Source organism: Prinia subflava, chromosome 3 (genome assembly GCF_021018805.1).
Source record: "Prinia subflava isolate CZ2003 ecotype Zambia chromosome 3, Cam_Psub_1.2, whole genome shotgun sequence".
Lineage (NCBI taxonomy): Eukaryota > Metazoa > Chordata > Aves > Passeriformes > Cisticolidae > Prinia > Prinia subflava.
The window spans coordinates 98,756,946-98,780,438 of NC_086249.1; the positions used below are offsets into that span (position 1 = coordinate 98,756,946).

Below are 23,493 nucleotides of genomic sequence, written 5' to 3' on the forward strand. Positions count from 1 at the left end.
TTTGTCATGAGACTGCGAGATTGAATTTTCATAGAAATGCTTTACACTTCCTTCCCGTGTAGGAGGAATTGAATGGAATTTTACAGACACGAAAATCCATTTACACTGCAGTCACCTTCTATTAATTCATCATCAGAGAAGGACATTATGATGTTATATATTCACAAATACTTTATGAATTCTGTTGTGATTTTTTTTTTCATATCCAGGAGTAAGCTAATCACAAGGAAGACTATTTGTTGTAAGATCCCCTAGAACCAACCACCAAGAGCAGAGTGGCAGCAGTTCCCTAAGGTTTACACATCAATCAGTAGAAAAGAATTCATAAAACCATTCACATTTTTCAAGGGAATTTATGGAAATTGTCTTTTTAATCATGGAAAGCTTTGTGAGCACTGAAAGGGTTTTGCTTAGACATTTTAAAGGTAGATTGATGGAGTGATGCACATGACCTCCACTGAATTGCCAAGGCACTTCTTCCCTCCCCAGCTCTAGATCCACACTAATGGTTGCACAGACAATCAAACACAAATACAAAAATTATTACTTCCCCAGGCATAAACCCTCTGTATATGATTGAAAAGGAAAAAACATTATTCAGCTGGAAAAAGGCTGTCTTTATGCAGTAAAGGCAAGGATTATTTCCCTCTTCCTCCTTCCAGAGCTTAAATTTCATTTTAAATAGTCATTTTTGCAGTAGTACCCTCATTTTGGCTTAGGCTATTAGAAAAATACAGCAAATATGAGAAACAGAGCGGCATATACATATAATGTAATTGTATTTTTTAATAAAATGAGGTTTTTTCCTAAGTTTATAGTTTAATATGTTCAGTTATTAAAATGGAATAGTGATGCTAAATTTAGACCTCAAGGCAAAATTACCCAAGTATTAGTTCAGCTAAATTACTTATTGCTAAGTGTTCATTGGGCAGTAAATTGTTTGTGGACGTGCCTGTAAATTATGATGTTTGTCAGCTACGGGCACATCTCATACTAATCTTGATATAGGTTGAGCTTTATTACTTCAGTAAATGAAATTATTCTGTGGGTTTTTTTCTTAATATCATGTGTGTCCCAGTTAATCTAAGAGAAATTACTTCATATGGTGCATATATTCCAGCAGTGGAGGGTGTATGGGGCATGTCAACCAACCAATTCAATAATGAAGATATTCATTAGCCTACAAAATTACAAAAGATCCCATCAAAAACACATCCCAAACTATTACTTTTTGGATGATCTTTGCTCTGTCTGCCAAGACTGATAATATTTCTTCTACCTAATCACCAACTTAGCTACAGCACAATACAGAAAACTGTCAAAGATGCTGGATTAAATAGGAGGAGGAGTTATTGGGCTGCCAGCAACTTCCCCCAAGGGAAACAGCAACAAAGACAAAAGCAATGCTCTGCTTCAGCACAGACTATTCAAATATTACAGCAATCAGGCAACATGGAATTAATAACAGCAACAAAATCAGAATCATTTATTATTTTCCTGCTGGTCTTTGTGCTATATACATCTGAGTAAATAAAGTTTATTTGGCATTTCCAAGGCTGTGGGTCACCATTCCCTCTTAGAGGAGGTTTTCTGCATTCTCCTAATAACTACAGATACTTGTGATCATGTTCTGGATTTAGTGATTAAATCCTAATTTATAGGCAGACCGTTTTGGAAATAAGAGCAAGCAGATGATCTCTGCTCACCCCAATAGCAGAAGACACTACCTGACATCTGCTGGAGAGTGCTGGAAGTGATTAATAATGTTTGCTTTTGTGGAGGGCACAGCTTCAAGGCTCCAGCAGGCTTTGTAAACAGCTTTTTGCCTTTTCCAGCAATTCCAGCCCACCTTGCTCCAACAACTGTTCTGGAACTGCTTCTAGGTAAGAACCTCGCATGGAGAAAATGCATTATTCACCCTGAATAATTTATTATATCCATACATGCATGAAATAGCTGACCTTACTATTTCTCTCCCAAAGGTCCCAGAGCAAAAAGAGCACTCACAGCTGGACTGACAAGCAGTGTTTCAGTGATGAAAAAAGCACAAAACCCCCACACAGCACAAAACCAACCAAAACCAGATTTCAGGGTCCAGAGAACACCCTCAAGGAGGTCAAAGTTCAGTCAGACACTGGAAGACTGACACAGTTAGACACTATTCCAGATCACCCTGGAATAGTTACAGTTGTCATAAATTCATTTAATGCAGTATTTCTGAAAAATACATACAATTAATAATTTTAATGTATTCATTTTGAAGTTTGTTATTTCTGTACCTTTCACTCATTGGCACAAAAGAAATTAGGTTCCCACAAAATAGGAAAGCAGAAAAATAGTTCTGCTGCCAAAAACATTCACTTCTTCCAGAGATAAAAGTACAAATATATTAGAAATGCAAATGCATTCCTATCTAAAAAACTAAGACTGTTGAAAACAAAAATGTCAAAGCTGCTGATGCCCAAAAAATTAATTTCTTACTTTGTTTTGGGTGATGATAATGAGCCAAAAAATAGGAATATGAACCTGGACCTTTCTGTGAGATACGAAGTTTACTAAATCCAGACTGACCTGTAGGAGTGGAAACCTGGAAAACTGGAGAGTAGCAAGAAGACATCCAAGGGTGGATTTCACATTGGCATGAATTATCATTACTTAATAGAAAACTGCTGCTGGTATGTACATGATCTTTCTTTATATCATATGGTCAAATCATTCATTACCATTACCTTTCAATTTGAATAAAGCAGCATTTGGACCTACTGGCACCAAGGCAGGTAAAAAAATCACTCAGTTTGCAAGTCCACACTAGTCAGATAGTCGGATTTTATCTTCTAGCATGAACGTTGTCCCATTTTCAACCCTTCCACAAAAGAAAAACTAAATATATATATTTACATATGCTGACAATTTTTAGCTGGCACTCCCCTGCATTGCTTCGACAGATGGAGCCATCCTGGCAAACACTGCATGGCCATAATGTCTGGATGCCATCTACTCTAGATTTATATGCCATGATAAAGTCACAAATATGGATTTTCTTGAGCAAGGTCAGAGATGTTCCTGCTCAGGAACTTCTCTGCAGCTGAGAAGAAAAGAATTTCACCTTCATTGCCCTCAGGCACCTTCTGCCTCTGCTGGCACAGGACATGAGATCCAATACGTAGCTACAGAAGGTGAGGAATGCTACAGAAAGAGTTTTATCACTTTCAAATTAAACATACACCAAGATAAATAGTAGAAAAATTATGCTATTTCAATACTACAACAGTGGTTTTAAATAGGAAAATGTGTTTGTGTAAACACAGGTATAAAATATAGTTAATGGAAAATATGAAAAAATTATTATATTTAATAGGAAAAATACATTATTGAGCAAGGAAATCAATCAAACTGTATTTCTTAACAATTTGTATTAACCTTCTCAGTGATCCATTGCCTTTCAACAACTCCAGTGATTACCTCTGAATTTTCTTTTCTATTGGCAAACACCCTGTTCCCAACTTCCTCCAGCATTGCTGAAACAACAGCTGGGCAATAGACAGCGACTGGGCCAGGCCACTGGGCCATGAGAAATTCATGTATAGTGAGCTCATGCTGCAATCCTTCCCTTAGTAGGGTAATAATTCTTGTCCTTTTCTTGTAATATTCAATATTTTATGAAGATTTTAGGAACCCAGTAATTCTCAGGCCCCTTCTCTGATTTCAAAAATGAAGGAGTTGGCCACAGGTTTCAAATCATTGGAAATAAAAGATTAGCAAATAGACAGGGAACAAGTGTATAAGTGTCCCCTCAGAGACCAGACTAAAACACAAAGAAATCTCTTTTCCCATCAAGCATACAGTAAAAGCATACATTATCTCACAGATTTCCTGACCATAAACATATCCATATGGTATGAACTATAGAAACTTTTCTCATGGATACATGAATTTTCAGGAGTGTATCTGCAATTACAGTAATTGTTGCTACTGTAAAACATAATGTATCAGTCATTGGACAGAAAAATATTTGTCACATTTTTACAAAAAAATTACCTTGTAGTTTAACATCTTCTTGGTATAATTGTGCACCCATAAGATTTTATGAGTGACCTTTCCCACTTGGCACTCTACCACAATGGAATCCTGAGGCAGAGGTTTCTTCCCTATTCCCTTTAGACTAAAGATGTTCTGAGTTCTAGCTGTAACATTTCTCAGAATAAGCCTTCCCTATGACAAAGAAGGAGAAAAAAAAAGTTTAATTAGTGTACAAGTCCTCTTTGGCTGACAAAGAGAGAGATCTAGGCATGCAATGAGAAATACTACCTAATTATTTAGGTAATGAAATATGACTTAATATAAGTATTTAAGTTCAGAAATACAATGTATATTTTTGTGATAGAAGTTCGGAATTTTTACAGAGTAACTGTAGGGTTGAAGGATTTCATAGAAACAAATAGAATTGAAGAATATAATGGAAAATTAAATAAAGAAGACATGAGAATATGTGGTGGGGAAATCTATCACACCTAATCCTAAAGTTTACAAAGTTAGTTCATTTGTGTTTTTACTTCAGATAGTAGTAAATCTTATCCTCCCCTTCTCTCAAGCAGATGCTTTAATATTAGCAACTCTCTAAACACTTTCATGATAGGGAACTGGTGATAATTTTATTGGTGAAAGCATCCTTTTCAATGTTGAAACTGATTTCTCTCTTACCATTATTACACTCTCAGCAACTGGCTTGAATGTGAGAGGATATTGAACTGTTTGACCTACAGGCACATCTATTACTGGAGGGCCATAAAAACACCGTCCTTCCAAAACTGCTTCAAACCTCCAGTCCTCATTGGATATGTTACTCTGAAAGAAAACCAAGGATGTAAATTAGATTATGCATTTAAATTTTTTAATGGGTATTTCAGCTTTCACTTGCAGCTATCACCAAATCAGAGCACAGCACTCATTTGCTTCAAGTGCTGGCTCAGAGTGCCTTTGGGAAGAATAAAAGCAGTGTACTTTAAAAATGAAACAAGCTAATAATAAATCTATTATTCCTGGCAGCCAGAGGTACAGAACCCCTACTTTCAGTAGCAATACTGTCAGCAGGAATACTCATTAGAAGAACATGAGCATGATCTAGCTAATGGTCAAGATGGAATTTGTAAGTATCATGATAAACATTTACAAGTATCTTTATGGTGCTGTTTAATGCTTGCCAAAATTCTGTTCCTAATCCATCTGTAGGAAATCTTGGTGCACCCTTTCAAGTGACAGATGTGCAGTGCTGGAATATATTGCCTCATTTGGAGGCAATGTTACAGGATCAGTCTTATGAATTGAGAACTCCATCTCCAAAGGAGAATTTACAGTCCTGTGTTCTCAGAATCTGGTCTTTCAAGAGACTAAACTACTTTAAAGAATGCCTATCCTGGGCAATATGAGCCTGAGCTGTTTAAAAAACATGTTTATCTTGCATCCAGATGTATCACAAGACTGCTTGATTATGGCCAAAAGTGAGAGATTTCACAATACACGTTTAGAGGCTGCCTAAAAAAACCTAAAGTAATGATATTCAGCCTCCTACTATTTGAAAAAAACAGATGACCAAACACCCAGCCTGGAAAAAAAAATAACACTCATCTGAAAGATAAAATAAACTGTCACTCACGAGCTAACTCATGCCTTGTCAAATAGAGAGGATTAATCTCATCTGATCAATGAAAAGAGGAGGTAATCTTTTGACCTATAAAGGTCTTCATCCATGGAAAATTGTATACACACATCAGAGATAAAGAATGGATTTCAGGGAATGTAGATGATACTTCAGTCTTTGTTTCTGTTATCAAAGTCTCAGAAACAAAGAAGATGTGGTCATCAGAGCTAACCCAGAGCTACCCACACCTGCAGTACCACCTATCTAAGGTTTAATTAATATGTATGATTAATGCTTCAGTGTTAGCTGTTAAATTTGCCAGTAGTTGAGGACATGCCTCTGTGGAATGTTGAGGTTTGTGCAGTGTCTCAGTTTTACAAAAAACTTCTATCACCATGTTTCCAATTCTGTAATAACAATGACACCATGTCTGGTAGAAAACACAAAAGAAAAAAGTATGATGTCCTCATGCCAAGGATAAAATGAAAGGGAAAAAAAGACAACAAAAGTTTGTTTTTATTATCATGCTTTTTTATCTCCACAATACCAAGAAAAGCTTTATCCTTTTGAAAACCAGCTGGCCAGGTATAAAACTGGCAGGTCATCACTCTCTGCTAATCTAACATTTTAAAAGTTGGGATAGAGGAAAAAACATCATCAGGACTGGTCTAGGTTCTAGGGGAAGACCATGAAAATTTGGGTGCTTAAGTTGTTTTATTTTCAGTGACTCCTAGTACAGTTGGTATCAGATGTTCCCTTTATCCACAGTAGTGATGATTCCATGAATATGTAACACAAATATTTCTTCTTAATCTCTAACACAAAAACTTGTCATCTGGAGAAATGCAGTTGTTAAAAATGGTCATTGTGAAATTCTTCTGTAACAAATCCTTCTAACACAGTATTAATTTGTCTAAAAGTGTATTCTAAAGAAAGATATTAAGGACAACCATAAACAAAATATGTGTTAAATTCTACTCCCTTATACTGGTTTATTAATGGCTTTAATTAATTAATCGTCTAATTCCTATAGGATATCTGTGTAATGCAAAATCTCATCCAAAGCCTGTCAAGTGAATTAATTTAAACACAATTGATGTTAAGGGAGTCAGAATCTCCACACAGGATTTTAGGTGGTTCAACCCAAGGTACAAAATAATTGTATTGGACCTGTACCTGCAGAGTCTGAAAGGCAGAGATGGAACAGTTACATTCATCTCATGCTTGAGGAAATTATGGAAACTCCAAAAGAAACTAATCACAGACCTGAGCTGGGTTCTTAGTCTGTTTCTGTCATTAATTCACTGCATGGCTTTAAGCAAACCAGCTGACCATTTAATTTGCTCCATTTATAAAGTGTTCCACCTAACACACGTTATGACTGTTAGTTTGCCTGTGCTTGTAAAAAGTGCTTTGAGCACTGAATATTTGGTTCAAGAAATTAATTTTAGCAGATTGGATAACTGGATCGTCAGTTCCACAATGTGCATTTCTTTTTCCACAGAATATTTAAGAAAATTTAAATGACAAATACAATACTGCTAATAAAAATATAAAAATATGGGAAAATTTCTGGTAGATGGAGAAGCTCCAACTAGTATGAGTGTATATAGAAATGTAAAGTATTTAACTCCTAAAAAATGAACACTCTAAAGTGAAAAAAAATCCCTCAGAACAATAAAGCAGACCTGTTTAGAAACGGTTTAAACAAGGTAGAAATTCCCTGTATCGTTCTGTGTTATGTACCAGTTGTTTCTAGGCTAATGTTACATTCAAAAATAACAATGTTTAACACATAAGTTATTAACATCTTAAAACTTGTGTGCAGGAAGACATAGCACTGTAATATGGTTTCCTTAAATTTTCTTTTTTTTTTCTATGTACTAGTTCCTTGTCTACTCTCAATATTTGACAGAGCATTCAGTGTGGTCTTTCCCCAGATGTTCAGTCTTATTGTTTGAATCTGCCCCCACTCTATGGACTATAAAATCTCAGAATAATTTCTCTATAAATTAGCTCACTAGTATTCCTTAGTGGCTCTACAATCAAAAGTACATACACCAAGCTTTAGTTCAGATCTCAAGAAATATTTTACTGGTTCTATCTCTTAAAGAATCTTTGTTCCTTCTCTCACAGCTTAAGTTCCTTCCCTGTAATTTGTCTTTGTTTGTTTGTTTGTTTGTTTGATTTATTTAAGTTCTTGAAAATTTGACGAATAATTTTCTGAGAGAGAGGATATTGCATCCATCTTCTCTCTCTGGTCTTACTTCTCATGTGCCAAGGGTTTCATAAACAAAGTAGATATGATAAAACTGTACAGGACATACTAGCTATGCTTACCACATTTTTTTAACTGTATGTAATCTAGTTCTTCTATTTTATTCCTCAGCATCTCTCCTTTTTTTTTTTTCTTCAGAAATAGTGTATTTATTCTCTGTATTAAATAGCTATTTTTTCCCTTTCATTGTGATTACATTATTAAATACTCAGAAAAATATTAAATATTCAGAAGAAAAACATCAAAATTAAGCCCATCAATTTAATAATCAACTTGAAGTAAATTATTTTTCCCAACAGGTTTTATACTATCTACAACATGGACTTTGAGAATTAATACTCAAGTCAGTATTTACATGCATTTCAGGACTGTAAATTTGAACAGTATTGACCCGAAATCCATTTTTTTAAATCCAATCTCAGTTTACGTAGCAGTAGTAGAGTGAACTTACAATTGGAATTTCCTGAGTCACTGCCTGGTAAGCTGGAGTGACAAATTCGAGCTGTGCATCAGCCTGGTGTGCATTCACCACACATTCAACCTCATAGACACGAATATCACAGGATGACCTCAGAACAATCTGACAGTGGAAGCAACCAGGATACTTAGAACTGAATTTTATAGGGAACTCAACTGTTTCAGTTCCACCTGAAAAGAAATCAAAACAAAAAAAAAATTGTAGTGTTGTAAAGCTTTTCAGGAACATTGAATTCACAAACAGAATCTGAAGAGGTTTCCAATTAATTGTAGGAAAGTCTCCCCAGCAGTAGATGAAAAAATTTCCAAGAAACAACATATAAGTTACCATATAAGTTAGTCAACATAACATGTAAGTTACCATATAAGTCAGCTTCCTAAAAATGGTATATTGAAGCATGTAAACAGTATTTTCTATTGATTTTAGCAGTGTACAGAAAGAGGTATTTTAAAATATCTCTTAAACCTAGAAGAATTTAACATATATGAATTTCTGTAAATATTTTAAAAGTCTACAGAAGCTACTACTCTTTTGTCAACAGCTACCACCAGAGATATCAGTGATAGTATATATATATATACTATATATATACTGATATATATCAGTAGAAGGCACATGAGGAACTCCAGTGATGGCCATAAAGAGTTCCTCGGTCCCAAGAATCTCTAAGAAACCTGAAAAACCACATGAAGACTGCAGCTGTAAAAACTGTAGTTTTACATGTAACAAAGACTGATTCTCTTTACTGTTTTCCAAAGTTAGAAATCAATGCCTAAAGCTGGAAAAAGATGATCAGGAATGTCAGAGACAACATAATGACACAACAGAACCTTACAGATGAAACTCCAAACAATGCAATTCTCTCTAATGGGGAACACCAGACAAAGTCTTGTGGAATTTTCCCTTTTCTCCATCATTTGGCTTCTTTTCTGATGGTATGCGTTGATACAATTCTGCATGGGGCCCCACAAAGGTGTTTTGAGCTCTGAGGGTTGACCAGCAACCACCCACAAATAGCTTAATAATAATTAGCAAGACAGCATGATCAGGTGTGTTTTGAAAAAGCAAAAGGTTTTAATTAAAGAGAAAAAACCAAACTATACAGAACAAAAGAGTTAAAGCTGTGCACAGTGCACCTGCTAAGACACCCCAAAAAGCCTCGAGTGACTTTGTGGTCTTTTTTAACTATTCTACGATCTAGGAGGGTTTTTTGGCAAGCTGCCCAATAGAAACAGCTCCTGGTCTTGAGGTCCATTGAAGTTTCTGGTTCCTCTTCCTTCAAAATCCAGGGGTGAAACTCAAACTCTTTTCCTAATATGGAATCATCTGCTGGGGTGTGGGGGTGCACCACAATGATGCATGACAACTGGATTCAAATATTCTGATATCTTCAATGACAACAACTGAATTTTGAAAGTACAGTCAGTTCTCATTCACAACTCTGCTCATTCCCTTCTGCCCAGTGGTGCTCCTCATGTACTGAGGTCTCACCTCTCTTAAAATGAACACCCAGCTGGAGTTCACTTGTGGCCTTATCTCATCACCATGTCAATCACTATGTTTTTTCCAAAATAAAAGCTCAAGTTCAAGAGATAAATCATACAGAGTGACATTATTCATCCTTCAACATTACTAGACTATCTGAAAGATTATAAATTGCATCTCAGGTTCAACCTGCTCTGAAATAATCAGTTTGTTCTCTTTTAAAGACAAGATTAATGGCCTGGTAATTTTTTAATTATTACAAATATGTCCTATTTTAGCACTGAATTATTATCCCCATGGGCTATCTTCCACAGAAGTAACCTGAGTTTGTCAGTTATGCAAGGAATGAAATTATTTTCCATTCTTCAATTCATTAGTACCATCCCTGTCCACAAGAATTATTTTAGGATGTTGAAACAAAATATTTTCTTTAAATTTAAAGAAAACATTACACATTTTAAATACTTCAATTTCAAGCTCAAGTAAATGTTTAAATTGCATTTGAAGAAAGATAATACTGTGCACTGAAAGATCCAATATAGTTCTGTGTGAGTTTTACTTTCTTGCACTAAATGGAAATCTTATTACTAATAACTAGGGTTATTTTTCCCTGAGCTGGACCTATATTTGAAATGCATATTTTCAGACAGAAATGCTTCCTATAGAAAAATTTAAGAAAGAAAAACCATGAAAAGTACATTTCATAATTATAATATTTAGCAGGGCATTACTTTAGTGAAAAAAATTGTTTCTTATGCATTTAGAAAATACATCTTACAATAAGTCAGTTGTGTAACTTAAATATTATGCTCAATTACAATGAATCAAAAGGAAAGCAAGTAAAATGGTTACATTTATTCAATGTCATGATAAGTATCTTCTGCAGCAATACATGGATCCTCCAAAATCAAAGTAACCATAGAAATCATTTGCCTTCAAATTATAGGTGGAGATTGACTTTTTTCCCTGCAAAATGTTTTTTAAATAACATTAAGTAAACTGGGCTTAAAAATGTCTCAGTTTAGCATGTTTTGTTCTCTGAGTCTCATAAGATACTCAACAAAGATTAATTTAGGGATATATTCAAAGACTTGATGAACATAATCCATGGGACCACAATAGGCTTACTTAACAATTTCTGGGACAAGAGTGTCAACAGCAAGCCATGGGTATCATTTATTTAATTCCCATGTAGCAGGAAGCAGAGTCTGCATCCATCAAAGACAATGAGGCTGCAAGCATTTCTCCAGCAGTGAAAAGTCAGGCAGAGCAATACAGGGGTTTGCTATAGTTTCCATCCCTACACAGGATTTTTATTGTTTGACAGGGAAGCATTCCATATGAAATAAGCTGGCAGTTTTATTTTCTAGATTTATGTCTGACAAATGCCTACAGGAAACATTCATTTGATCATTCTGGGTTTTGTTGTGAGACAGTTGTCAAAACAGGGGTATTTGCAAAAAGTAAATGTTTAGTGTGCAATTGTACCATACACTGTTGGAAAACTAAATTACAGAACACAGGCACTGGCCATCTCCTCTGGCAACTGCCTGGCATTTTGTGCCATTTATTTATTGCAAAACACAACCTGATCATCAAAACTAACAAAGTTCATGTCCTCTGGTTCTTAAAAATCTTACAACTCATCATTTTTAGTGAATGCCTGAATTCAAAGTAAGTCCTCTAACTGCATTAGCCTACAAACAGTACCTTTCAAAGGAAAGTAATGACAGTTGTTTTGACATTAAAATGTAAGAAAAAAGCATATTCTGTAAGGTAGTAATAACGGCCCTTAGTAATTACTGTTTAGCCTTATTACAAATTGTGGGAGGATGAAATGAGTAAAAATAGAAATGCTACTCTTCCACACCATAATCTGTTGTCATAATTTGTGAAGCTAGGAAAGTATGGGCCTTCAGCAGTTCATCCAATACTTGCACATTATATTAGCGTTTGTTCAGCAATGGTGATTCTATCTATTCAGAATTTCAAAGCTAAATTTCTCACTGAACTTATCTCAGTCTCTGACACTACAGATGGGTCACAAGCAACTGGTTAAATTAACCTCAAGACTGAATTTGCAGATATAGACTCCCAGAGACTAAATAAGCAACCATAATTAAGAGTCGAGATTCTTCTGCTTATAGATTAGATCTTCAAATGGGCTCATCTGAATTAGAACATCACTCAACTCAGCAGTCTTGAAAAAGCAACAACTCTTAGATATCCCCTATTGAGTGCTGAAGTTTTGAAATTTTTTGCTACCACTGTGTGTGTTTGTTTATGATTTCCTTTCACTTTATCTTAATCAAACAGATTTTAGAAGACTTTCTAAAAAACTTACTAACTGGTTATTTGTTCCTTTTTCCGTTTAAATCCAGTATACCATTCTATATCGAAATGAAAAGTTAAATACACTTAATCAGAAAAGACTACCTACTGGGGAAAAGAGAATGAAAGCAGGTTTTTCCTAATTGATCTAAAAATGAAAATGGGAGACACTTTTTCCAATGTCTTGTCATGAATACTCAGCAGCTGTGTTTGTGTGTCATTCAGAAGCCAGTGAGGAGCTGTGTGGCACTACAATAAAGTACTTGTAGGGGCTGCTTGTTTAATAATCATTGCCCCTAATATTTATGAAAAATACTCACAGGCAATTTAGAAACAAGTAGTCCCTACACACCAGTGGGCAATGCTGCCAAGTTTACTTTACACATCTTTAAGTGCCATGACATGAAGGTGTTTTTTAAGCCATTTGATGAACAGCCCCTGCTGAAAGGGATTAGACAAATTATACAGAATTACACTGATAAAATAGAGTAATAATTCAAAGACTCTTGATCTAAAAACGCAAGGTCAGAGCTAAGGTCTCTCTAAAAAACACACTCAAAAAAATTTCAAAACTGATTCTTTGTGACTGGAAGACCAAACAAAAGTTCCTACAAACCAGGAAGAGAGCTCAGAACGACTACAAAGACTGCACTGAATGCATAAGGAAATATTACATGGAGAGAGGATCAAAATCAAGTCTTTTAATCACTTACTGCAAAATATGAAGTTAATGCATAATTAGTAATGAAGGCTTATATTGAAAAGATATCAGAGTTAGCTAGAGATTTCTGCAGTTCCTTTCTTTTTGCAATCTAGATTTCTCTGAGGAAAGTTTTTCTTTTTTTAAAAAAGAGAAAAAACTAAATCAGTAGTTGCTTTACCAGAAGCCACAAAGAAGTCAGAACAATCTGAATAAATTAACTGTAGGAACAATTATTAAGAAAGTAGAAAATGTCTAACAATTTCTGATAGTTCTGTAGAAAAATTTTTTCATCATTCACTGGGTAGAAAGGGGGGGTGGGGTGGGTAAGAAAAACAAGAGAATTCTTCTTGGATATTCCTTGTAAATGTAACAGCAGGGAGCCAACATTGTCAAATCCTGTAGGAAGAGGCAACAGAACTCTAATATTAGCTTTTGATACTGAATCTAAATTAGACAGCAAGGTGGAACAACGTTTTTTCATTGAAAATGAATTGCGAGTTTTATTTATGGACAATTTTGATATGAAATAGTACAACCCAGACATTAAAAAAAAAAAAAAAAGTTTTAGTTTTATATTCATACCTGGGTTTTTCCTATTTATTTTTATAAACATAGGAAAAATCCTAAACTATATGGAATGACAAAAAGCATTGCCAGTGCATGCTTGCCTTAGAAAAGTTCAATAATGCACATGCTAATAAAATACAGAAAGTGCTTATCAGGACACACTTGCTTAGGTGCATATCCATTTGAAAATTAAAATCTACCATTTACCTTATAGAACTGCACAGATCTGTCATTACTGATGGAATATATTTGTGTATTTATCATTTCATGCTGGGATTTGGTTATTGTTAAAAGATATAAAATAAGGTATTGACATGCTGGTACTGATGTGTGCTGCTGCAATGTTTAGAACAGCTATTGCTATCAATCTCTTACTCCCATATATTTTCTTTTCTTTAAAAAATGTCTAGTGCAAGGGTATTGCTATCAGGTTTCCTGCTAATAGCACAAGCAGTAATCTGAAGTCGTTTCAAGGCAGAAGATTGCAAACAAAAAAAACAGTCTGCAAAAAGAACACCAAATAAACAGGAAGCCCTTCTTATAAAGTACTTTGATGCTGCAGTATTGATGAACTGTCACAGGCAGCTCTGTGAGGTCCTCTGTCTCAGGAACTTTTATGTTTCCATTACTCAAAGCAATTGTCACTGTCATGTTGCAATGCACAAAGGCATAGCCTATTCCAGAAAATTCCAGAATTTCCTAATTCTGGCATAAATCCTTATTTACTTCCAAAACACATGTTATTGGATGTTTCTCTAAGCATTAGAATTTCACCAAATAATTCTTATATTAAGGCATAACCTGACAATAGGAGCAAAAGTGTGTATCTTAGGAAAGCTTCCACTTTCTTTTTTAAAAGACTGAGTGGTAGAAAGATTTTTGTTTCTCTTGAGTTTGTTCATATTTGATAAACCTCTCATTCACATAATTTTACAGGCATCATAAATTGTTTCATTACAAATCTCTGTCTTATGTGGGAAGTGCTGTGCTTTCTGCATAGAGAACTTAACAGTTTTCACAGTCAGACGTATTTTTCCTTTTTAAATAATCACAGGTAACCTGAAAGGAACTCCTTTCCCTCAGAGATAACAGAGTCATCAAGGTATTCAATCTTTCAAGACCTTGAAAATTACTACAGAACTTGGCTGAACCCTTCCTCATTTGCAATCTCCTGTCTAAACTGTGGAACAAGAACTGGGTGTTCCAGCATTATGTTCTCCTTCGTAACACAGTAACAGCACTTTTCAATACCTGCACTGTATCTCTTCAGTTATGCATTCAAGGATCCTTGTTTTTCAAAATTTTACAACAAATCCTTTGATGAAAGAACAATGGGGCTGATATCAGAAAAACATGGAGTGGGAAGCAAGGCTGACAGCTTTAGTTCATGCTGTGAGATAGGTACTCTGCTGCTTTGCAGATTTCTCAAACATTTTGAGAGACATCACTGCAAAGCAAAGCCCTTCCTCCTCTTTCTACCCAGGTTATTTCATCTTTGATATGTAATATTATTTAGCATAAAACCCATGTTGTTCAAAGAAACCCAACTGCCTAAGAAGTTGTTCTGCTTAGTTAAAACTTAGTTGAAGCTGATTTTCAGCTAATTAATTGCTGAAAAGACAAATAGCACTGATTTTTGCACTGGTTTTCACAGTTCTGCTGTGAAAAAATCCACAGTTATTTCCTTCTTTCCTAACCACAGTGAGTATTGTGCTGGTGGACAGGACCAGCAAATATTCAGGACCAGCAAATATTCAGCAGAAAAAAAGCTTATAAAAGCTATTCAACAGAGATAATGCAATAGCTCTGACTTACCAAACACCGTCCTTACCTGCAGGAAGAGCATGCTCATTTACACGGATACAGTTATGTAAAATAAGACTACATGGCAGGAAATCTTACATAAATATAGAGATTATAAACATACATATGCATTACAAAGTCAGTGACACTGGCAAGTAAATTACAACTCAAGTTACAACTCTGAGCCATAAAAGCTCTCTATTCTAAGTTTATTATGTTTTCAGCTTTAGAAGAAACTGGTTAGTTTGGTGAAGCAGGGAGCTGGTTTTGAATGCTACTTCTCTGTGGCTAAAATTTGGAGCCATTGCTTTAATCTTACTTGACATTTTATCCTGTTCATTCTTTCATAACACTCCTCTAAGAAAAAGGCCACATATTTCAATGTGGCAACATATTTCAATTATGCCTAACATGACTTTCTGAATGTTCAATCTACCATTTTTTGGTTAGTGAGGCATTGCAGTTTTACTGTCAATTACCTTTCTCCTGAGCTATATATGGGGACTGAACTATTTCCCAGGCTACTTCTGATGATAGAGAGAAACTAAAGCTCTTAAAGATCCCATTGGAGACAAAGGTGAACAACCACCATGGTGTGTGACATCATCCTCTTACATATTAAATGGTTTAACAGGCAGACTCTGTTCCAAATATAGAATTACATATCTGCTTGCACTAAAATTCATAGCTTATAACTATGTAAGAGTTCCCACTAACTTTTTTCACAAAATCTGTGTCATTCCTAACTCAACAAAGTCTTTGTATGATCTTTCAAATTAAGGAAATGTAGTTAACATTGTGCAATAACTACTGGTTCCTAAGGACTCCCTTTCTGATGACTCTCCAATCATGAATTAACAACACTTGCCAAAAGTTTTCAATCTTGGAAACGTATTGTTTTAGATCCATGCAAATGTGCAGTATGGGTTTTGATCAAGATATCACACTTGAAGTAAGCTAAACATGCTGCACACTTTTTCTCTATTTGATCTGTAAATAGTGCCAAAAATGTAATAAGGTCATTTAACAAGATTTACTTTACAAGGAAACGTTTTGAATGACATTGATTTTTTTACCTTCTAATTCTCTGTTGGCAGAGTTCTTAAAATATTGGTTGCACATTTCCTGCTACTGCAACCCAAGAAATTCTGATCCAAAGATTGATTTTAGTCAGTTTGTTTCCACCTTTGTTTTTCTTCATAAATCTAAGCACTGTCATTTTTTTCAGAGACCCAGCTCCTCCCACCCCAAGGAAAGCTACCACCATGGCTAAAATACTGCTGCTTTCTCAGACAATGATGTCAAAATTTTCAGATTAAACCAATGGTTTGCCCAGGACCACCAGCTGGGGTGGTGTCACAATATTGGGATTCTGTCACAATATTGGGATTTCTAAGAGCCTGTAAATCCCCCTGTGTTTCCTCATTAGTGCAATAAATACACTGAATCAGTTGGCACTGTCTTCCTACTGAACACGTATTTGTTTTCATGCTGTCAGCTGGTTATCTCAGCTTCCCTTTCTGGATGGTCTTTACCTCATCACCTCTCTGAATTCACTACAAAAGCCCCATTTATTTTTCTGCATCATTTTGACATTTCTACTTCTTCATGTAACTATAAACCATCCAAGAAAAAAATATATATATCAAAAAGACTGTGTACATTGTGGTATGATCTAATTTCTGACTTTACACTGATTACTCTCCCCTTTCAAGTATTTGTTTAATATCCTTTGATGAATAAAGAAGCAGCATGAACTAAGAGTAAAGTAAGTACTTCCTTACCATAATGTAGTTTATTCACATTTTTGTAGTGAATACACTGCAATTAATATTCTAAATTTTTCAGATATATTCATTCACATTTCAACCTTTAAAATAATTTGAGCTATTCCTAAGCAACAATGATCTGCCAACAGGTCAGTTAAGAACCTTTATTATGAGCCCATGATGGAGATCCTGTCAGGACATCAGATCTGTGTGTGCACAGTTCATTCTGTTTCCCTCAATTTTATTCTGCTCTTCTACAGTGTAATCCAAAGAATCTCCTAAAACACTCAACAAAGCCACTGACTTTTTTTAGTTCACCTCTGCACTAATTATGACACAAACATGTTGCTATTAACCTGACATTGAAAGAGTTTCAACTGAGATTTAAATATCCTGCACACATGACCTGTTCCAGCCTCCAGTGTTACATTTATTCTACAACTTCTACTGACTGCTTGTCCTGTAGTCCCTCACCAATCTTGCCTCTAATACTGACATAACTATTGCTACCATCTTCCTTAAAACACACCCTAAAATGTTTTATAGCAGTTTAAATTCCATTTCAATTAAAGTATCTATAACAAAGGCTTTTCAGGAAAAAAAATGAAGAGGTGGGTTTTTTAATTCCAGAATAGAAACAAAACACTCAAATACACATAGAGCATCAAACACCATGAAAGCACAACTGATTCCAGTGGCACTTGGAGAAGTGAACTGCAGAAATATGAAGAAGGACTCTGTTGATTAAGAAAAGAACTAAAGAAACAAAACTAGATATGGACTGTGTATAATTTAAGCTTCTACAAATTTGCATGAAGTTACTCCCTGAGATTCCTCTTCTGCAAACTCCAGCTCTCTTAATGGCTCAAGTTGTTTGTGACTTTTTTCAAGAAATGCAACCTAGAGTGCTTTATAGGTTTAAACAAAGCATTTTTAAAATAATCAACAAGATTTCAGTATAAAATTTAAGATACTAGAACAATTAGAGACAACAGAGTGACCCAAGATGGCAAGATCACTCTGAAAGGTAATGGCCAGCTGTTCACTGACAAGGGACACCATCAGCTGGAATCTCCCTCTGGCTGACTGAGGAGGGCAAACAAGAAAAGAGATGTGATATGAGGGGCACAATTTGTACACAGATCAGGGCTGGATGTGAAGTGGAAGGGAGAAATGGGAACACAAATTCAGGATCTGTCAGATAAACAGACCAAATTAATTTTTCTTTTAGACCAAGTCTCCTGTGCTTGTGTGCCTTTGAGAAAACCAAAAAACTAGTGGCAAGTGGAAAGCACTGGTTTGAGCTAATATTTAGAACTTGGGTAGTGACAAGAAAGGCAAAGTTGATCAACAGTAGAAAGAAAAGAAAGACAATTTTCTAGATCTACTTAGGAAAACCTTAAAAATAAAGATTATCTTGGCAAAAGAATGCAGTCAAATCCATCACCTTCAAGACTATTACCTGTTTTCTGAGGTGTAGAATACTGGTCTGGTGAAGCATCCAAATTAACTCTGGTTGAAGCTAACACTGGAATAGAGAACCTTTTAGGAACTTGAAAGACATGTTTCATGCTCACTTCCACACTGTAGTGCACATACTTCAGCTCTGAGGGGTGCTTACGAGGTTTCAGGAGTGCACGTCTCTGCAAGTAAGCAATAATGCACACAGCTGAGCAATCATAGAAAATTATCAGGTTAAGAAATGCAAAACTGCACAGGCTTAATTCTAAAATTAAAATTCTGAATTGGTAATTAAGAAACTTACATAGCAAGTTTGAGTGATCCTTCCAACTAAAAACTGACTTGTAACATATTTTTAGACATCATGCATCTGAAACATTTGTTTAAGAAAAATGCATTTTGAAATTTACAGTAAAACCACATCCTACCCAGAAAATTTCTGCTAGCCTTTATGCATATGCAGGAAAGGCAAGAAATGGAAAAAAAAAACATAAAAAGAAAAATATTTTGTATGAGTGGTAGGAAGATGTTTGCTTTCCTACCTTATAAAGTTTCTGAGTAATAAGAAGCATGAAAAAGAAGAGTTATTTTGCTTTTTGGCAAGGGATAACTATTAGCTAACTGATATTTTAATGTTGAAAATGTATTTTAGAAATTAGGGCGTTTAGAATCAATTCTAGAGACAAGTTAGCTCCTCCTCTTGGTAAAAAGCACTGCTGATCAACAGCATGAAACATTATTAGTGAAGGATTGGAACAGTATATTAAGGCAAGTGCAATATAGGCATCTGAACCTCTTAATGAACTTAATTTGACTCCTGTAGGATAACATTACAAAAATACTGCAGTGATTTAATACAGTATTGGCTCAAAATTGCCATTTTCAATCCAATAACACACTATAATTGCAATGCTCAAGAGTATTTGTAAGCTGCACAAATTTTAAACCTAGTAATGCCTTTTTTACAGACAAGGCTTTGAATCAATGACTGTTGTGAGTCATCTTTAAGTAAATCATGGCACGGAGATAAATATGGAAATATTCACATTTTGCTAAGGAAACTGGTTCATTCACAAAGTCTTTTGCTTTAAAATACTGCCAGGACTGCAGGTATCACAGTACATGTTTTAGTAGGCCAAGGAATGCAAATCCATTGTGGAAATTAAAAACTCAATTTAAAAGGAAAATAAATTGTTCTTAAAGATTGTCATAAGGTGTAAGATGGTCAAATTACTGTTCAAATCAACAATGCTTGGGTCCTGCTTTAGGCTGGAGGTAGAGGTTTTTAGTTTGCTTTTTTACCCGTTTTAATTCAAATCTCACATTTCCTTGTTGGCTTTAGAAAGCAGATCCACACTCTGATATTGCTTTGTTTTGAGCATTAATCTATTCTCCCACAGTGTCTATATAGTGTTAAACAAAAAGTACATATGGACTTTGGGAACCTGTTAAGATTTAGCTCACCTGTTAAGATTTATTTAGTTAATATAGTTTTCTGACACAATAAACGTAGAAACAGGAAATTATTCAAAATTCTTGTTCTGTTAAGTCAAATATAGATGTATTTGACTAAAAAAATTCACATCCAACCAAATTGTTAAGATAGTTGGTGTATTACTGTGTTTACTCAACTTGTGCAAATATAATTTACAGAAGGAACAAGAAAAATTGTTATGTGAGTTGAAAATCTGAGCTCACTACTCATTTCTATCACACAAGACTGGGCTCTGACATTACTCTCAAATGCACACAAAGTGAATTAAAAAACCAGTAGGTACAAATAATTCAATTGCTACATTAGTTGCAAGTCCCACCTCTCTCTGATAGGAATGAAAGTGGGGAAAAAAAATCATTCTAACTTGTAATTGGAGGTTCCTAACCAAAAGAATTACATGCATTTACCAGTTTAAATTTGACTTGATCTTCTGCTTAATTAACTATAAATCTATACCTACAAATTATTTTCATAACTAGATTATTTTCCAACACTGAAATAAAAATCCAACATGATTACACAGTTTTGTTAAATTTTAATTGACAAAATAATTGTAAGATGACCTCTCCTAGTGCACTGAACACATTTAAATTATAATTCTCTTGAAGAAATGTCTTATTATTTAAAAACTCACTGAAAGACTTTGTTTCAAGAACCTTGTTCGTGTTATCTCATTTTTACATATACGTTAGGAAAAAAGTTGGTTAGTATTATGTAATCTATGAACACTTCAAATATTTCCTGGCTTCTTGTAAACAAGAATGAAAACATTTTTAATGAGAAACCTAGTGGAAAAAGAAAATCCTGAAACCATTCACAAGACAAAACTTTGCTGCCTCATGGTCTAACATTTCCAAGAGAAAACATCAACACAATTCAGATGAATGTAAACAATTTTTAACATTTTTTTTGGGCAGTGAGAGTTAAATACAATTTACAATTTAATATTTTTTAACTCTCACGGTCAATGCAGATCTCAGGCCTCTCTGTTACAAAAAGGCAGATTCCAAGCATTTCATCAACCTGATGGGTCATGATATTCCAAGTGTGGAAGTCTTATTACCAGCTAAGAATATTATTTGCATTCAGTTCCCAGGATTAAATACTTCCTTAGAATGATTTTTTTTTAATTAATGGAAGGTATATAAAATATCAGAATTAAACTTGACATTTTGCAAGGATGTTTTGATTTTCCAAGGTATTCTCCTAGATGTACCATCTGCGCTTTCTATGTGTGAAGGGTGGCAGATTCTGTCACAGGATGCTGAGGCACCTCTCTCTTTCCTTGCATATTACTGTTCTTCAAATCCTAATTTAGCACCATTTCTTCCTTCCAGAAATTAACTTCTAAAACTGTTCCTCATTAATACAGAAATTTATTATCTCAGTCTCTCAGAACCCCAGTGATCAATCATGTTTGCCACCTCCCTTAATCCCATATCAAAAGATAAGTGATGTAATATAGAAGACATTGGTCTCACTTGTAAATTCAGCAAATTGAAATCTGACCACAGGTCCTTTTCTGAAAAGTTCATTCCCACTCAAATGTGTCTAATGCAATTTTTTATTTCCAGTACCTTCTCTGCTCAAGGACGCCATGATTGTTCCTCACAAAAACCCCAAATATTTTTTTTTTAAGTAAATTCTTTTCACTGAGCATAAAATTTCCATAATCATACAGAAGAACACAAAACATCATTTTTGATCCCTGGGTGCCTATGAAGAGCACAAACTCTGAAGATCCAAGCTGGACAGGTGTAGGATGAGACTTTGGCACATCAGCCCAACAGCAGAAGCCAAAGCCTCAAGTGCACAAGGTCTCCATTCACTTTCCCTTGATCAAAACTAAAGCTCAGCAACACCACTATGGAGTACTGAGATAAAAACACCCCATGGTGCTCAGTCATGACAGCAGGATGGAAAGGAAATGCACAACGCCCTGACATCTGGAATGGCAAATGTGGTGCCCACACTCAGATGAGATGTTCAAAAGGAACCAAAACAGGGCCTAAGGAATACTTTTTACAGCTGAACAGTGAGGCACACTGGGACACAGGGGAAAGTTAAAGCTTTAGCTCTGGGATTCTTGTTCAACAGGACTTTCCCTATCATAATGTCTAGTTAGAAAAGGAGATTATTGACATCTATATGACTATGTAGAAAATATCCTGTATCTAGCAACTAGGTCTAAAACTAGGTGTGTTATTTTGAATCTCACTTCACTGAATTCAGCATTCTTTCCCTCACAGTCCCAAGTAAATGAATTCTCTTTTTGTTATTTCTTTTTTTCTTCACTTTCCTCTATTTACTACAATTAGCAACTTCAGTCTAAATATGTTCTTCTTCCACAGTCTCTTATCCTTTTTCCAATACCCTCTTCCTGCCCTTGTTTATCTATGTTCACCTAAGCCTCCCCCTTTCTGCTTTCTCTTATTTATCATTACTAATTATTCACAAAACAGCCTTTGCTAATTATTCACTATAATGCCAGACCCAACCTTAACTGTGTCGAAGAGTTCCATCCTATATTATCTTTACTACTACCCAAAAATGTTTTAGGAGGAATCAATGTAAAAAAACACTCAGGAGGTAAGAAAGTAACCCAATTTAATGGGAAAAAGATAGAAAAATTGTTATTTGTTTCTAATTCTAATCATTTAAACAATCAAAATAGATCTTTGTTCCTTATGGCAACAAAAAGAAACAGTAAAAACGTAGTAAAAAAAGTACCTAGGACTTTTAGATATGTATAGATGGGTCAAGTAAAAAATTACACCTCTAGTTACTGATTATGCATATCCAGTTTGACTCCAAAAACACAGTCCACCTTTCAAACTGTTTTCTATGTGACTTAAGTAAACATGACTAAAATTTACAGTTTAGAGACTGGAAATCATTCATTTAGTTATTTATTCTTCAACTTGACAGGTAAAAAGTGGACCAAGTAGTACTAATGGCATTTTCCCTTCTAATACTAATGCTACTTAGTATTAGTAGTACTAAGGGTATTTTCCCTTCTGTCCATCTCTTGTCTAACATGATTCTGGAGGATCATGCAGGAAGCAAGTAGAAAGGTGGAATAGAAATCCAAAAGAGAATAACAGATTTCTACAGATTCTGGATTTATCTCTAACCTGCAACATGTGCCCCAAAGGATTTCATGAGCTTAAATAAATCATTGAACCGTGGGTGCTGTAGATGGGTTTTTTTCTTTTTTGCCTTTTTTGTGGGGAAAAGGGAGAATTTAGACCACCTAAAACCATACTTCAGCTCCATTTTTCACTGCAGAACACCAAAACCCCTCAAAAAAGGTTTCTCCAGTTAATGCCACCAAAATTTCTATGTTGACACCTTTAAACAAATTAGTTGGCAAGAATGTAGCACAAAACATTTTTAGGAATATGTTTCACAATTTATTCTCATAGTGTACATTGACATATTTTTAGTGTGTAAACTCTTTTCTATGCCAGTAGCAGAACTTCTCC

The 23,493-nt window shown here is 35.0% G+C and overlaps 2 protein-coding genes across 3 annotated transcripts in view; one reads left to right on the forward strand and one right to left on the reverse strand.

The window, feature by feature from the left end:
- Positions 1-23,493, forward strand: part of PRRG1 (proline rich and Gla domain 1) — a 531,308-nt gene that overhangs the window by 331,033 nt on the left and 176,782 nt on the right. The gene's annotated exons all lie outside the window — the stretch shown is intronic.
- CFAP47 (cilia and flagella associated protein 47) overlaps positions 1-23,493 on the reverse strand; it is a 270,139-nt gene that overhangs the window by 139,985 nt on the left and 106,661 nt on the right. For both annotated transcript variants that reach the window (XM_063393003.1, XM_063393002.1), the window contains exons 45-48: positions 18,515-18,695; positions 8,368-8,564; positions 4,702-4,845; positions 4,039-4,212 (exon numbers count right to left, since the gene is read on the reverse strand). In XM_063393003.1, the coding sequence (XP_063249073.1) occupies positions 4,039-4,212; positions 4,702-4,845; positions 8,368-8,564; positions 18,515-18,695 (696 nt within the window). The remainder of the gene's footprint in view (positions 1-4,038; positions 4,213-4,701; positions 4,846-8,367; positions 8,565-18,514; positions 18,696-23,493) is intronic.